The sequence below is a fragment of the Parasteatoda tepidariorum genome, chromosome 1 (genome assembly GCF_043381705.1).
Source record: "Parasteatoda tepidariorum isolate YZ-2023 chromosome 1, CAS_Ptep_4.0, whole genome shotgun sequence".
NCBI lineage: Eukaryota > Metazoa > Arthropoda > Arachnida > Araneae > Theridiidae > Parasteatoda > Parasteatoda tepidariorum.
This window is the reverse complement of record NC_092204.1, coordinates 20913812-20932079: the sequence shown is the minus strand read 5'-3', so window position 1 is coordinate 20932079 and position 18268 is coordinate 20913812. Positions and strand designations below refer to the sequence as shown.

At 29.8% G+C, this 18268-nt stretch overlaps 1 protein-coding gene across 1 annotated transcript in view; it reads left to right on the top strand.

The window, feature by feature from the left end:
• LOC107445810 (E3 ubiquitin-protein ligase HERC2) overlaps nucleotides 1-18268 on the top strand; it is a 129383-nt gene that overhangs the window by 67605 nt on the left and 43510 nt on the right. Inside the window, exons 41-55 of the mRNA XM_071178954.1 lie at nucleotides 452-602; nucleotides 1220-1494; nucleotides 2761-3025; nucleotides 4124-4303; nucleotides 4764-4939; nucleotides 6015-6161; nucleotides 7406-7631; nucleotides 8769-8874; nucleotides 10252-10388; nucleotides 10485-10633; nucleotides 12311-12508; nucleotides 14125-14361; nucleotides 15784-15865; nucleotides 16313-16453; nucleotides 17999-18089. Of these exons, the coding sequence (XP_071035055.1) occupies nucleotides 452-602; nucleotides 1220-1494; nucleotides 2761-3025; nucleotides 4124-4303; nucleotides 4764-4939; nucleotides 6015-6161; nucleotides 7406-7631; nucleotides 8769-8874; nucleotides 10252-10388; nucleotides 10485-10633; nucleotides 12311-12508; nucleotides 14125-14361; nucleotides 15784-15865; nucleotides 16313-16453; nucleotides 17999-18089 (2561 nt within the window). The remainder of the gene's footprint in view (nucleotides 1-451; nucleotides 603-1219; nucleotides 1495-2760; nucleotides 3026-4123; nucleotides 4304-4763; nucleotides 4940-6014; nucleotides 6162-7405; nucleotides 7632-8768; nucleotides 8875-10251; nucleotides 10389-10484; nucleotides 10634-12310; nucleotides 12509-14124; nucleotides 14362-15783; nucleotides 15866-16312; nucleotides 16454-17998; nucleotides 18090-18268) is intronic.

Genomic DNA, 18268 nt, shown 5'->3' with positions numbered 1-18268 from the left:
GACCTCCCCAAGGTTAATTATAAATTTTTTTGTATATTTGATGATCTGGTTTATGTATTGTCTTCATTAATCTAGATAATTGATGTTCAACAGTCTAATAAAAAAAATTTTCGTAGTTATTTTAGACTTCAGATTTTATTCTTTCAAGGTGAGAAATTTATTTTATGCTGTCGATATTTTATATGATACTTAGTTTTGTAACAGAATCAAACACCTTCCATTTTTTAGAATTTTTTTTACACATAAAATAATTTGTAAAGACTTGTTTATATAAAGGGTTTGTATAAATATTATTATTATTATACAGCAATTCGATGTTATTTATTGTTGCTTCTCTCAAAAATATATGTATTTTCATCTTTATTTTGTATTTCTTCCTTTTCATATTTACTATTAATAGAATTTCCTTGAAATACAAATATAGTTTAAATGTTTGTAACTATATTGGTAGGTTCCATCTTCAAAGTTTCAGCTTGCTGATGAATTAGTATCAGACAAAATACTAGATGTTTGGGCTTTTCTTATTGGATTGGCCATTGATGAAAACTTTGAAATAAGAAGCAAAGGGAACTCTCTAACTTCCCCTTCTTCAAACAGTCCAAGTAAGTCTCCATAACGTATACATCACTTGACTTTTTTTACAAAGAAAATAGCGTTAATCTATAAAATTATTTGAAACTTTTATGAACTTTTAAAATTTTTATATCAGTTTATTGGGTAAACATACAGACTAACATTTAAAATTTTTTTTAAATGAAAAATTGCAGAAGTTTGTATATTTTTTTCTGGCACAATATTTTTTCGACTTTGCTGAAATTTTCAACTTTCTAAACTTTAGAAAGAATTAAGTTTCTAAACTTTATTATTATTATAGTTTCTTTAATCATAATTTATAATAAAACACAACTATCTGTTGGACTGTCAGTGTACACTTTTTGTATAAAGAAAATAAAACTTAAAGTAAGTGTGTAGATAATTTAAATATTTTAATTTCTTTTTTTTTTTTTTTTNTTTTTTTTTTCATTTAGCTTATCAGTATTTTCAGACTTATTGTTTTTTTCTCATTCTCATGCCTGTTTTCTAACTGTCTTAAAAAGAAATAAAACTGTTTTTCTAATATAAATCATGTTTGTTTTTTAAATAATTTTCCAGTACTTATTTTATTAAGCTTTCTTTTCTGTACATTGAATATTTAATTTTTAATATATTTTTCTTTTAGAATTAAATATTAACTATCTGCAGCAACAATATTTGCTTTTATATCTGATGAAAGCAGTGCGAGTTCTATTTGGAAATCAACAATTTCTACACAAAGTGTTAATACGAACATGCAACTTGAAATCTCAATCTGATTTCTTGTTATCCACTATGTTTTCTTCCTCGATGAAAAGTTCTGGTGAGTCAAGTGATAACATGCTATTGTTGCATTGTCTAATGGCTGCTGCTAATCAACCGTCTCCATTGAAATCAACATTTTCAAAAGAGGAAATAGAGGTTAGTTTAGATTGCATTTTCTTATTTTAATAAAGCATCTTGCTTGTAAATGCTTAGCAGTTTCTGAGAGTTGCTACAAAATTATTTTTTTGTTTCCTTCGCAGACAAAATTTTTAAAAAAAATTTCCAAAAAAAATTATTGTGTATAGAAGCTATCTCGAGCAGCGCATCAACAGGGCTGCATGTTTTATATCCCGTTTCTAATGGGTTTTGAAATAACATTGCATTGATGAAATTGCAAATGGGACTTTATGTTCGTGGTAGCTTAGGGGATAGAGCATTCGCCTTCTAATGACATGAACCGGGTTCGAACCCGAGCTATAGCTAATCGATATGAACTCTGCACCCAGCTCGCACAAACCACAGTGTTGGCTTAAAATATCCTCAGTGGTAGATGGATCATGGGTTAGAGTGTCCTTGCCGTCAGACTAAACGTAGGAGGTCTTTGTGGTTTTCCTCTCCACGTAATGCAAATGAGGATTAGTTCCATCATAAAGTTCTCCTCAAAGGCAAATTTCTCCCAATATTTGATTCAGGAGTTTGCTTATCTTCAGGATTGGGTTCAAAATTACAAGGCTACAGAGTTGAGTATTAGAAGTCATAAATCCAAACAATTGGATCGGCGACAATTGGACAATGACGTTTATAAAATAAAATAAAATGGTTTCATTATAATTCATCCCTTCAGTGGGTCGATAAATGAGTACCAAGCATGCTTGGGAACTAAACACTGGAGGGTTTTGCGTTTGGCTGATCACCTAACCGGATCATCTGTTCCTGCACCCCAGAGCCCAAAGTCAAGAAAACTGAGATAGACACAGTAAGCCTTGGCCCTTTATAGGCTGTCGCGCCACTGAGTTTAGTTTTTTTTTAGGTTTCATTATAAAGAGGAAAGCCGTGGTGGCTCAGGGGATAGAGTGCTCACCTTCCAATGCTGTGAACCGTGTTCGAATCTCAGCAATGATTTGTCAAATCAAATTTTACCCCTGGCTCACATCCACCACAGTGCTGATGTAAAATATTCTCTGCGGTAGGATCATGGGTTAGAATCCCTTTGCCGTTAAACTAACAGTGGCAGTTTTAATGGTTTTCCTCTTCATGTAATGCAAATGCTGGTTAGTTTCATCGAAAAGTTTTCCATGAAGACGAATTTCTCCCAATATTTGAATTAGGGAGTTATACTAAAGATCAGACTGCATATCAAATTATTTGATTTATAAATATTTATTGCCTCGAAAAATGGTTGACTTTTTTTCTTTTTTACAGAATGGGGCATTGGCTGTATCTCAATATCTTATGGGAGTTACTTCTCTTAATTGCGTGTCTTTCATGAAAGAATCTCACATCACCACATCAACCAGTAGTGGCTGCAGTTGTCCCATAAACATAGAACCTAAGCACTCACAATTTTTAATTCAGCCATCAAACAAACTGCATGGAACTCATACGAAATCCGAGCCTAATGGCATGCAGATGTTTTATGACATGGGATTCACGAGGCGAACTGTACAATCTGCATTCAGAGCTCTTGGTCAGTAATTTTTTTTTTATGTATGATGAATGTCAATTGTATTTATGTCTGTTACTAATTATCTCTTGCCTTCTAATGAGATGAACCGGGTTCGAATTCCACCGATGTCTGGTAGATTCCAATTCCACACCTGGCTGTCACCGATCATTGTGCTGATGTAAAATATCCTCAGTGGTGGATCATGGGTTAGAGTCCCCTTTCCATCAGGCTAACCGTAGGAGGTTTTTGTGGTTTTCCTCTCCATGTAACAAAATTGCTGGTTAGTTCCATCAAAAAGTCCTCCACAAAGGCAAATTTCTCCCAAAACTTCATCCAGGAGTTTCCTTGTCTTCTGGTTAGGGTTCAAAATTACATGAGTTAAACATTAGTAGTTCTAAACCCAAAATTGGGTCGGCCTTTCAACGACGGTTATAAAATATAAAATTATAAAATGATTATCTCTTTTGTACTGTATTTATTTCTAACTAATTTCTTCCTAATTTATTTCTGTACTAATTCAGAATGACTCATTCTAGATTTTGTTTTGAGTGGGAAATTTTTTTTAAAAATTTTTTAGATGAATTCGGTTTAAATCTTGAATTCTTAAAAAAGTTTTAATTGTGATTTGAATGTTGTTTTTTTATTATTTTTTTCTTCCATGCATTCTTGTTTAAATTTCTTTAAAGTAACTAAAATAATATTTCTTTTTTTAAATAATATTTGTTAAGAAAAAGATGCTTGTATACAAATTTAAGTAGAAAAATATTTTATTTTATTATTGATTATTGATTGAAATTATTGATTTTTATTAGGCTCTGAAATTTTTAACTTTAATCATCAGACATTTGTACTTGGTGATAAAAGTAACTATTTTTTTAATTAAATTTGCGGAACATCTTCTGCATATTCAGGTATTTTAAGTATCTTTTCTTTGTATGTAGTAAATTTGCCCTCATTTACACTCATTTATATAAGAATAGTAAACAAACAAAATTTCAATAAACTATACACTCCACAAAAATAGTATAGCTAATTCTTTTACATCTTTAAGTACTCATTAAACTATAATATTTCAAATGTTTATTTTATTATAAAATATTTTTTATTGTGTTTATTTAGGTATTTCAGAAGATGATGTTAACATTTCTAATAAAATAGAAGCTATAATTACCTGGTTGTTGGAACATGAAGCTTTATCTGCAGATTTATCTGATGATGATAGCTCAACATCCTTTGAAGCTTACTCTGATTCAGATTCTTTTACATGTGATGATGATGCTGATGTTGACCGTTATGTAAGTATTTTAATATACTTGCATGTAACAATCACTTCAAATTTTGTACTATATCTTAAATTCTTTTAAAGTTTTTAATTTAATAAAATTCTGATTTCATTTTGAAATAGTTTGATATTTTCTGTTATAAATTTTGCTAATTCAACAAGAACTATTAGTTCAAAATGGTTCAAGTAAATACAGGCTATCTGCATACCTGGAAAGTTATGAGAAATCATGGAAAGTCATGAATTTCGGTATTGAACAAAATTTGTCCTGAAATGTCATGATTTGAACTATTTTTTTTTAAAAAAAAAATCATGGAAAGTCATGGATTTAAGTCGCCAAAAAGTCTAATTTTTAAACTGGAATTTACCCTCCCTCCCAATTTCATATTGTTTTGATGTTCCAAATATTTAAATTAGTGANTATTTCAAATGTTTATTTTATTATAAAATATTTTTTATATTATATTGTGTTTATAGGTATTTCAGAAGATGATGTTAACATTTCTCATAAAATAGAAGCTATAATTACCTGGTTGTTGGAACATGAAGCTTTATCTGCAGATTTATCTGATGATGATAGCTCAACATCCTTTGAAGCTTACTCTGATTCAGATTCTTTTACATGTGATGATGATGCTGATGTTGACCGTTATGTATGTATTTTAATATACTTGCATGTAACAATCACTTCAAATTTTGTACTATATCTTAAATTCTTTTAAAGTTTTCAATTTAATAAAATTCTGATTTTATTTTGAAATAGTTTGATATTTTCTGTTAATAAATTTTGCTAATTCAACAAGAACTATTAGTTCAAAATGTTTCAAGTAAATACAGGCTATCTGCGCACCTGGAAAGTCATGAGAAATCATGGAAAGTCATGAATTTCGGTATTGAACAAAATTTGTCCAGAAATGTCATGATTTGAACTATTTTTAAAAAAAAAAATCATGGAAAGTCATGGATTTAAGTCGCCAAAAAATCTAATTTTTAAACTGGAATTCACCCCCCCCCCAATTTCATGGTGTTCCAAAAATCTGAATTTGTAACTAAATCCCCTCTCATAGTCATATTTTATTAAAATATAAAATATTTTTATCATGTTCTTTAAAAATTATGGTGTTTCAAAAAATTAGAGAAAAACATTTCTAGAGTGAATTATCTTTTAAACTACTGTGATTTCAGAATTTTTGTTATTACTTATTTTTATTTTATTTTATCAATTTAAAATTCTAGCTGAAGCAAGCCAGTCATATGCGAATTTTTTTTATTCCGAAATGTGAACAGAAAAATGAGGAAAAATGTATTTCTGATGAACACGAAAAGTATCTTTAGAATATAATTTGCAGAAAAAGAGAAAAAATAATTACTTGCTTTTATATTTTCTTTCAGCTATTTTGTTGCTTCAACTCTTTCTTTACTCTGTTTTTTAAATTTAAAATCTACAAATATGAAGATGCAGAGCATAACAGTTTTGGTTATATCTATCATTTCAATTGATGTCATTATAGTGCTTTTTTAAATTTTATTGTTGTGTTTTTGTCGGAGTAAACGGTAACTTCGTTAAGTCATGAAAAATTTTGGAATTAGCCATGGAAAGAATTAAATCTAAAATGTAGCAGATACTCTGTAAATAATCTGAACATTAAATGATATGCAAGATGATTAATTTTGAATTTTGTACTGAATGCTGCACTGTCTTATCTTTAGTTCTGGTTTTTCTTTCAGGATAGTGAATATTTGAGTAGAGAAAATTTTTCTAGTGATCAGGAATATTTGAGATACATGATGACTCACTTAAGATTAGGATTTTGGGTAAGATGCATACAAGACACTCCTGGACTCAGAGAAGGCGATGTTGGTGTTGTTATTGATGTAAGTTTTTCTTCGGGTAAATGTTATTCAAATGCGATTTTGCATTATTATTTTTATTTTTGTTGTTCGATGCAATAAGTTATTTTAGTGTTATTAGTCAAATATTGCCATGGTTTAGGGGATTCTTAATTAACTTTTTATGACCTGATGCAATTTGAAAGTTCTTATTTTTTTTTAGTATAAGTAGCTTAACACATAAAAAGTGCTCGGAAAATGATTTTATTATGAACATTATTCTAAGAAATTTAAGATAATCCATGCAAACTTGAATATAATATTACATTTAAATTTTTTTTTTATTGTTTGTAACAAAGCAGCTAAGATATTTTTAATACTAAACTGATAGCTATAGCTATAAGAAGAAAATTTTACTTAATTTAAACTTTATTTGAAATTATACACATATATCCACATATTGGGTTACATCAAACCCACACAGTTATGCGAGGACAGTCTTAAAGGGGTTAGACTTGATTAGAAAGATCACTTATCATTTCACTTATCATCACTTTAACATTTATCATCACTTATCATCACTTTAACATTTATCATTTTTTCATTTGGTGAGAAATACTGTAGGTATAAATGTGATAACTAGCCATATTTATATTTTAAAACTTTTTGCAATTATTTTTTTTGAAAGAAAATGGAGATTTTTTGCAGCACATTACAAAACCATTTTGATTAGTTACAGCAAGTTTTGATTTATTATACTATTCTTGAACTTACTTTTATTTAACTTGAATGAAAACATATAACTTTATTTCTGAGCCTTCAATGTGAATCAAAATGCTCATTTGGTTATTTTTTATTTTAAGACACATTAATTGAATTTCAACCTTTTCATACTAAAATTTTTTCTTGTATTTATCATTTTTGTAAACTGCAATGAGTCATAATTTTTTCAAGTTATTTTTTTATTAAATTATTTTAATCTAACATATAACTTCGTTCTTGTTTAAATCTAAAAAAATAATTTTTCTACAAAAAATTTAAAAGTTCTTACCTAAATTGTTTATTTATATAAGTATTCCCTACTTTTTATATCGTACAACTCTTTGAGTATGAAAAGTCTTGAATCTCTAAAATAATAAAATGTCTCGAAATATAATCTTCCTCTTTGCTATTTTGATTCTCTATTATAATTATCAATAAGCAATAAATCTCTATACTAAATAAAAAAGATAAAATTACATAGTACAATATTTTAATGTAAGTATATATATAGAAAATTTCTTTTGAAGCTTAATACATCTTCTCTTGTGCGTGTGGAATGGAAGCGCACTGCAAAGAAAACTTGGACAAAATGTTATGTGCTGGAGATTATCTCTTGTCGTTCAAATAAAAGCACAGCAGTCCCTTATCCCAGCATATTTGAAATTGGACAATTAGTTAAAGTAAAGGCCTCTGTTAGTGTACCATTTTTTGGATGGGGAAGTGTGACTCCAGATTCTGTTGGTGTTATTAGAGGTACAAATTAGATTATCATTGCTATAAATTTAAAATTACAGTGAAACCTCCAGGAAAGACCACCCCTGTGTAGCGACCTCCTATTTCTGATGACTTTTTGGAGGATTTTCTATAGAATTTAAGATAATCTTTAGGAGAAACCATTAAACCAATGACGGTTCTGCGCATAAAAAGTTGTATTTTAACTTGCAGTTTTCTCTGCATAGCTAAACCGGTTTTTCAATGTTATGAGATAGGAAAATAGTGTATTGAGAAGAAACATTCTCCCAATTTTGCCCATTTGCTAAACTGCCAGTGGGTTAAAAACCTCTTTCAGGGACCAGACAAATCTCCACACCAAATGTGGAAAAGGTCAAAAGAGGAATCACGAAAAAATATCGAAATAAAAATATTAACGAAACAAATAAGTAGATTCAAATGTATTCAAAATATTTTTGAGTGGCTTTTACTTAGTGGCTTTTTATCTTTTTGTTGATTTCTGAAAGAGATTGACAACCTCATGTTACAGTCAGAGTGCACTAAAAACAATACTATCGATGATTTATTTTTAGAGTTAAAAGTTAAATTTGAAAAAAAAGTTTTTTTTAAAAAAATTAAGCATCTCAAACAAACAAACCTCTCATTTTTTTAAAGTAAATTAATTATAATATTAAGTTAAATGCAAACTTAAATAAAAAAAGCACAATTATTTATCATTTAAAATAGTTCTATCATTCATAATTGGATAATTTGTTTTTACACATAATTATATTAGTAGGGNTAATCCGTGCTTTGCATACTCTGCTCACGCTGAGCTAACAAAAAAGTATTTTTTTGGCGTCAGCTCTACCGCAACTTTCCGCTGACCCCTAGATAAGGCGGTAGTTCTAAGAAACCAGGCCTTAAGCTAACAAACCAGTATTTTGTTGGTGTCAGCGGGACGTTGACGTCCCGCTGACGCCCAGATAAGGCGCTTGTCCTAAGAAACCAGACCTTAAGAACAACCAACCTCTATTATCGACCATTTTACTGGGGATCGGAGATGAGTCGTTCTCGAGAGGTTTCACTGTATTATAGTTGTTAAATTTTTGTTCCTTAGAAACTGTTTATTGTATTTATTTCTATTCTGAGTAATTTTATTACTGTTTGCATTTATAGCATTGAAATCTGATGGGAAGAAAGTGATTGTTGATTTTTCCACCCAGAGGTCTTGGAGATGCTTAGCATCAGAGTTAGAGCAAGTTACTGCCTGTCCTGAACTACGGTAATTGTATAATTATGTATTATTTTATTTTGTAACCATAGTTGAACAGCCAACCCAATTTTGAGTTTACGACTACCAATGTTTAACTCTCTAGTCTTGTAATTTTGAACCCTACCCAGAAGAGGAGAACTCCTGGATCAAGTATTGGGAGAAATTTGCCTTTGTGGGGAAATTTTTGATAGAACTATCCCTCATTTGTGTTACATGTAGAGGAAAACCTCCCACGGTCAGTCTGACGGCACAGGGACTCTAAACCATGATAGCACTGAGGATACTTTACGTCAGCACTGTGGTTGGTGCGGAGCCAGATGCAGAATCCATATTGACCAGCCATCGCTGGGATTTGAATCTGGGTCACCTCATTAGAAGCTAAGCGCTCTATCCCCTGAACCACCCGGGCTTGAATGATCCATTATTACATTGTTATGTAATTAAGGCACTAACTCAGCAATCAGTTTTTGACTGAGGGAGGGAGAGAGAATTATTGTAGAAGTTCAGCATTGCACACAAATATCTACAAATGAATGAAACTGCTACAAGTAATTGAACACCATTCCAACACAATGTCGGACCACCGTGCCATTGTGGCTCATTTTGTTGTATACTATTTATAAATAATTTTTTATAAATTTTAATATTTCCTGGTATTTTTCACCATATTTAATTCAAAATTAATCTCAAAATATGAATGTGAGCTCCTGGAGTAGCTGAAGAAATTATAGCCTGTGCTTCTCCCACAAATAACAACTTATATTCAAGTTCAAGCTATAGTTATTCTGCCATACAATTCAAATATCAATATAATCAACAAGAAATTCAAAACTGAGATTTTTATATATTTGTATATTTGGCATATTTATATGGTAAGCTACATATTGCAAAAAAAATAAGTAAATAAATAAAATCAAAAATAAATTTTGTTTTATCAGTATTTTAACATTCATAGCATTAGCAATAGAAGGAGAAAAGTTGTCTAGCCACTTTTCTCGGAATCAATCTTAAAGCACTTTTGTTGTTTTTTCAATTGCACGGCAGTATTGTATTTATTTTGCTTTATCACTATTTCCTTTGGTAAATGCAATTAGATATCTTGCTTGGCTTGAGTTTACTAAAAAAGTTCCCAGATGCATTCTTGTTTGCTTGAAGTCTCATTGTCTTTTTAATTGGATTCAAAATGCAAAATTACACCAATTATTAATCAACTTAAATTACAATAGTTATTGACCGTTTGATAAAATTATAAAATAAAGAATAGATTTTATAAATGTATACTTGTCAAAAGTATAGTTGTTGTATACATAAAATATTCTTTATTGATTAAATTTTGCATTGATATGCTACTGGTGATTCAAATTCTATTTAATAATTTTGTTTTAGATGTGCAGCTTGCCAGGTGCAGTTGTTTAACCGACCTTATTATGCATGTAGGATGTGCAGCTTCTACTTCATTTGTTCCAAATGTCAAAATGATTTGCACACTCACATGCACAAAATGTATTTAGTCAAAAATTCAGGTATTGTTGCTTATTTATTTTTATTTTTTTTGTATTTGAAATATAATGGTTTGAATATCTTCAATTCTTTTACTTTTTCTCTGAATTTCTCTTTAGATCTCTATCTGTTTGCATCAAATAAAGGATTTATAAAATGTTGGAGAACATGTGTGAATTCCGTAACTGTCTCCTCCAGAGAGGATCTAGCATACAGACTAACTGATGGATCTGTTTACTCTTGGCATGGCTCTGGGAAGCATGGCAAGGTGAGTGAGATAACTTCTAATACTGTGTTGTTTAATTTTATTTCTAGTGACTTTTCAAACTTTGCTGAAAATGAAATGTCTATTGTGTCATATGAATTGTGAGCTGCTTTAAGATTATCATAACAATTTGCATTAAAAGTATTACTGTAAAAATATTAATATATTTAGTTATCTTCAATCAGTTTTGTTCTGTCTGTTAAATGGAACTATATGTGTTGTCATGCCAGTATGAGTATTACATATTTCCTAGCTTTTTAAATTTCATTTATTTCTGAATTCTAAATTCATTTCCTGTTTTCTATTCTAAATAAATATAACAGCTAACATTTTGCTTCAATGCAAGTGCACGTTTGGTTTAAAAGGAAATAGTTCTCGTCTGTGTAGTAGGGACGATTGACTGAATGTAAACAATTACAAACTTCTTAAAACTGGAAGATATTGAGAAAACTTCCAGTTTATCCTTCCACTTATGTTATGCTTACGAGATGATGTGTGAACAGGCTTAATATTCTAGGAAGTTTTATTATTGGAGGTTTTTGTTTAAATTTACGCATGGATTTTACCATTTATATGAGTTTTCTGTAATTTATAAATTCTAACTGGGCAACGAGCCTATAACAAATTTAACAAAATTAATACAGTCGAACTCGTTTATAACGAGCACAAAGGGACCGTAACATGTACTCGTTAAATCCGAGTGCTCGTAATAAACGGGTCCTTAAGGCAGACGTGCAACCAGAAGAGGTTAAATGATTGAGTTGACTTAAAATTTAATTAATACTTACTTACTTTAATTACATTAATTAATTTAATTAAATATTTATCTTTATTTAGTGACAACTAACCCCTCCCCCCAAACCAGCAAAAAATTTCTAGTTGCGCTACAGTCTTAAAGGAAAGGAAATATAAATGGAAAGAAAAATAATGGAAAAGATTCTTACCAAAACATTTATTTTTTTCATTAATCTACATATTTAAAATAGTAGTTTGTTAGCTTACTTTGAAGTTTCAGTTCGCGGTTTTTTTTTTTTTTGGCGCGCATTTCTTATTTTGAAAAAAAGATTGCAAGACAGAAAAATATTGCTCGCTAAAACCGGGTCTTGCTCGTTAAAAGCGACTTCTGTTCCATAGACTTAACATTGATCCAACCAAATATTCTCGCTTCCCTCGTTAAATCCGAGCTCGTTATAAACGAGTTCGACTGTATCACAGTATAAATAAAGTGTAATGTTTTGATTGTTATCTCTTATTTGGCTATATTTGTTTAAAAAAAGCACCATTTGTTATTTTTTGAGTAGCATCATAGCAAGCTTGCGGAATCTTCCAAATTCATTTGTTGTTTGTTTCGTTGAAGTTAGATTTAAAGAATGTGCTTTATTGAAAACACTACAAGTATAATAATATTGGATGGTGCGTTTTTACACGCTTAGGCGTTAAAATCAGTTGGAAGTAGTAACTCCGGAAGTCTTACAGCGAATTTTAACCTCTAGCGCCATCTGCACTTAGCTATACACAGTCAACTATCCATAACTCTCTTTCAGTGTATATTCTTAATTGTCACTTTTTTTAGTAAAAATATTGTAAATAGGTTGAGGAGTTTATATTTATAAGAACACTGACAACCAAGGCATATGCCAATGTTTAATTTACATTACAGTGTTTTTGTTCTTATTTTAGCATTGGATACGACTAGAAATGCAGCCAGACATTATTATACAGCATTTGCATATGGCTATAGACCCAACTGATATTAGCTGCATGCCTTCTATTGTTGTTGTAAATGGTGGTCCATCTGTACATAACATGAAAGAATTGCATACCATTTATGCTGGACTGAACGATTTTAGTCTTAATCTTCTATGTGAGCAGTCGGAGGTATAGTTATTTCTATTTATTTAACTTAGTCATTTTTGTTTCAGATTTTTGCAAAACTAACTTTTTTTCAAATTCTGCAAAGTGTTAATATTAAACGGCGAAATTTGGAATTATATTGAATGCAAAAACTGATAAAACTCAAGTCACTATGGGAATTAAACTATTAATCGTTGCTAAAAATTTAAGAAAATTTTAACCTGTTTCTTTAGACCTGAAATTCTAGATATGTTCTGGGCTCGAAACCAAAAATAACTTTTATTCATCTATTGTATCCTTTGTCTAGGATTGCCGCACCTTAAAGAAATGCTTCAATACAGAAAAACAATGTTGCATGAGATAATGGACAACTGACCAAGCCTAAGTAAAGCATTTATGAATTGATCGCATTTTGTTGTTGAGTAGTGAGGAAGAAATAGCAAAGATTAAAGTATTGATAATCGAAAGTTAAAAAAAGATTTACCACTCTATTTAAATTTAAAATTTTAAAAACTACTTAAAAATTGTAAGCTTCAACAATATATTTAACCATGTTCTGTGCATTTTTCATTCATTATTTTGTTAAATAGTAAATAGCATATAACACATTCTTTTAACTCCAAATCTGTCACTTTTAAAAAAATAAGTATATATGGGTAAAAAAATAAAGTATATATGGGTAATTTTTTGCTATTGCTGTGTGACATTTATAAACTTTGTGACACGCTTATCAATTTTAACTTATGACTATGTTCTAACTTAAATTGTTCCAGAAAAGTAAATTTGATGTAGGTTAACTATTGGACATCCTTGAAAAAACCTGTAATTGTTTTAACGCAGAATTTATATGCTTCCAACAGGATGGGGAAAATTACTGGTTTATGAACAATTTGAAGCACAATTTGAACACCTAATAATTTTCTAAATTTACCAGTCTTGAGGGGTTATTTAAACTGTTTTGAATATGGACTTAATTGTGTTTGCAAATTTATTTTTTAAAAAATAATTCATAAAAGAGAATTGTTACCCATAGAAATATATATTTTTCTGATTAAAGCTTAACAATGTGAATAAATCACAAAACAGGCATTTATAGTTTTGATTTCGTGAAAAGGAGTTTATTGCAGTGTTAAAATATTTATAATCAAGCACGGGATATTTTTCTTAGGAAAAAAAAAATTTTAAACAATATTTTTTGAGCAATAGAAGAAATTACTTTTCTTTTAATATTTTAAAAGTTAAATACAATCACTCATAGACAAGTGCACTTCCTGATCCTCTTTATACATTTCTCTATATTTTGCAACAGTCTATATTCTGCTTTCTGTCAGCGTTCCTGCAACAAGTTACGACAATCACTTTCCTGCTTCCTTCAACTTTCTTTCTAATTCCTTAAACTATCTTTGTAATGTTCAAGAAATTAAAACTTTTTTACCAGCAGATCCAATAATGTGACTAGTGACTTTTCTATTTTTCATGCTCAGAATTTTAATTTAAATAGTTAATTTTGTTTCATGAATTAAAATTAATGAACTGTCATTAGCACATGAAACCATACAGCTTTTAAAAAAATTTTTTTGCTTCAGACCGATCTTCTATAGGATTACTGACAATAAATATTTTCTTTAATTTGTTTGCAGTATTATCAGTTTATAGAAATAAATATAAAACAGTGCAGGAACAGAGGTATTGATTGCAAAATCCAAGGACTCACTATCATTGGTCAAAAGAGAAGTGAAAAAGAAGACTTCTCCAATTTTCCTTACTTAATATCAGATGAGCAAGATGACAAGGCAGCACCAAAGGACCTTCAGACGAAAGTTTTTGTTTGGGGACTGAATGACAAAGATCAACTAGGGGGCTTACAGGGCTCAAAGGTAAGTGTTTAAATAGTCTAAAGAAATATTAGAATAAGCTATTTTTTTAAGCGTTTGAAGCAGCAGTTGCTTCAAAGATTTTACCCAAGAGTGCCTTTTAATTGTGTTCGTTTCTTCTTTCCAAAGCTACTTACTCCATTATTCGCGATCGCAATTCTCGAATACGCAATCTGGGGAGAAGACTTGTTCTATGTCTTAACCCATTCCTTTTCCTCCTCTTCTTAGTTGTATGGGAATGTACTATGATATTTCCCCCTTTTTTTATTTTTTTGTATTTAGTTAAAAAAAAAAATTATTTTCCACAACGCCTTCTTTTAGAGCTATGTTCAATGTAGTTTTCAGTTTCATATAGTTTCTTAACTTAAAAGTTTTTAATCTATTTGAAAATAAAGACATAAACTGTGGTACTTTCTTGTTCTATAACTCTCCACACGCTGATGGTGAAAACATGCGAAGTGTTGCCATAGGTAAAGAGTTATGCTCTACGCCACCTAAAGCCCATATCGATTGCCAATTATTTTATTTCATTGATTATTCACTGATTAGACCATCATTCACAAGATTAAAACTTATAAATTTGAAATATCTCTCTCCGACCGGTATATTTTAGTATGGAACATTTTAATACTATGAAGCAACTATTGAAGAGAACTAAAAGTACAGTTGTGGAGGTTATTAGACTGAAAGTTAATTTTTTACTGTAATCAGAAATACATTTTTTATTTAGTAAAACATATTTTAAACATAGCTGAGCGATAGCACTTCATGCTTGTGCTCCACAGGTTCTGGGTTCTATCCTTGGAATGAGCAAGGTTGACTCAGCCTTTCATCTCTTCAGTGGATTGATAAAATGAGTACTAAGCATGCTTGAGAACTAAATAGTGCAATTGGCTGAACTCCCAGCCAAGAAAACTGGGAGGAATACTGTAGGCATTAGTCTTTCTTGGGCTGTGGGGCCACTAAGATTAGTTTTAAAACATAGTTTGATATCAAAATAGAATTCCACATTGTTTTTGATTTATGACATTAGAGTATGGGGAAATGCTAGTTTTAGTTATTTTTAACTTTTGGGCATCAATTTTAGCTATGCAATTATAATCTTATCCTATATATTATTATAATTATCTTATTATTATCTTATTATTATAATTATCTTATCTAATCTTCAGCTTAATGATTATTGAGTGAGATACTAAGTATAACGAATCTTTAAATTCATTGTTATTTAAGGGGAAATTATGTATTATTCTGTGTTTTTTATGTATCATTTTGTACTTACAAATTTTTCTTATCTGTCTTCTGATGCACACTTAAATGTATATCCTCTGCTTGATCTTTTAATAATAATAAAAAAATGTAAAAGTACTTAGTATTTAAAAAAAATACTCCTTTATTGTGACATTCTTATTCTTTTTTCTCTAGATAAAACTTCCTGTTTTTTCTGAAACTCTATCTTCCTTAAAGCCTTTGGCAATATCCGGAGGATCTAAAAGTTTGTTTATAGGTACATAAAATTATTGATTTCACCTAAAACATGTTAATATAATTATTGCAGTATGCTCTAGTATTGAATTTTTATTTTTAGGCTTAACATGATTGCATTTTGAGAGAAAAAAATATGTAAAGTTCAAATAGTTTAATTTTTTTCTTTTGTATACTTTAAATGCATCTTAAAAATTAGCTTTTAATTTAAATCTTAAGAATATTTTAAACATCAGAGACACATGATATCAATCATAGAAATCAATGAACTAAAAAATAAATTGCAGAATGCGAGTGACGAGTAATATATATGACCTAAATTTTGTTTGGTATTATGTTTCTTTGCAATTTTCTTCCAAATTTAACCTTGATGTTTTTTAAATATTTTTTTGTAGTTTAAAAATTTTTCACTAAATTTAAAAAGTATATATATATATTCATGTGATTTAAAACATACATTTTTGCTTAGTTTCCCAAGATGGAAAAGTGTACGCCTGTGGAGAGGGGACAAATGGTCGACTTGGTGTCGGTAGTTTTGTCACTGTTCCATCTCCCAAGTTGATCACGGGACTGCAATGTCACATAGTTCGAAAAGTTGCAGTTCATTCAGGTATTGTGAAATTTTTATTTTGTATCTATTTGCATGAGATTTTTTCAAAATTTACCAAAACTTAAAAAAGTTTAGTTGAAAAATTGAATTTCTATTTGCAATTACCTGTTAAGCGTAGACTTTGTATTTGAACTGTGGCTGCTTAATATATATATAATATGGTGGCTGCTTAATATTTAAACTGAAGGAAAAATTCAGTTATTATTGGATTCTTTTTATAACCCTCATGTGCAGGATGTCTCAAAAATGGTGCCACAAACTGTTTTGAATAACTAGATTCATCGTAAGGATTGAAAATGGAATTGCAACTTATGACACAAAATGTTTTAAAAAAATGATAGGAGAGACAGAGGATCTAAAAGAACTCAAAAGAATGAATGATTAATTCAAAATTGTTATTGGACATTGGGAGTTCAGGTGAATACAGTTTGTAATGTTATAACAGATGCCTAAAGGTTACATCATTAGACACTGCTAACACTGATGGAGCATTGATTGCTGAGCACAGTTAGTTATATACCAGGAATTTTTTAGAGTGTAGCAGCGACTAAGTAAGTCTTGCGACAAGATCAATTGTGAAATCCACATTCCTATGATAGCTTGAATAGCTTCCAACAGAAAGATATCAAGAGGAGGGATACCATCGGTACAATGCAAGCTTCCAACAGAAAGATATCAGGGGAAGGAATACTATCAGTGCAATGCAAGCTTCCAACAGAAAGATATCAAGGGGAGGGATACCATCGGTACAATGCATCTTCCAACAGAAAGATATCAAGGAGAGGGATACCATCGGTACAATGACCTTCAGTCACTATGTAATTCTCAATCTTTATTTTGTATCCTATTTCAGCTGAAAGTTTATCTGAACATTATTGAGACATCTTGTATAATCTTATTACATATGTGAATGTGAAATTTGCGTAGTTAGATATGGTATGCATTGATATAATGTCAGCAGAGTCAAAGAGAACATAAATCAGCTGTATTATTTTAACAGTAAGTGTTTCCGTAAAAATTTAGGCACTGAATAAAAAATTGCATTTTAAAAGTTTAAATTTTCTTCTGTTGAACAATATTTATTTGTAGTAACAAATGTGATTGTAATTTTTTTTAATGATGATTTAAGAAAGATGTTAATTTTTTTTCTTCTAATATTGATTTTTCTGACAACTTTTTGTCACTTAGGTCACATGACTTAATATCAGATCAAAGTTTAAGAATTCAAACATTTCTTGGTATTGCTGAAGTTACGCATCCATTTTGCTTTATGAAGATGGACCTTTTGCTACTGAAAAACTACTTTGTAAAACTTTTTTTTTAAAAAATTATTACTTTTTGTTATTTTCTTTGTTTATGCATTCAATTAGTATTATTTATTAAAAAAAAGCTTCCTATTTATGAAAATAATAAAGTAAAACTTATAACAATAAGAATAAACAATAATTAAGTTTCAGGCGGTCCCTTTAAAAATAGTGAACTGTGGTTTGGGAGGAAAAAAATTGCATATATTTAACTTTTTGCTGAAAATTGTTATTAATATAGGTGGACGACATGCTCTTGCTTTAACTGTTGATGGAAAAGTATTTTCTTGGGGAGAAGGAGATGATGGAAAGCTAGGACTTGGAAATACTGTGTAAGTTCTGTTTTTTTACACAAATAATTTTTTTAATAACGTTAATATTTCTATGCCTATGTACGAGTATATAGGTATAGATAATTTACGAAACTAAGTCATTAAAGTAAATAACTGCGTAATAATAAAAGAAACCAATTATACTTTATTTTATTAATACTGTTTTTCTTTAATTATCG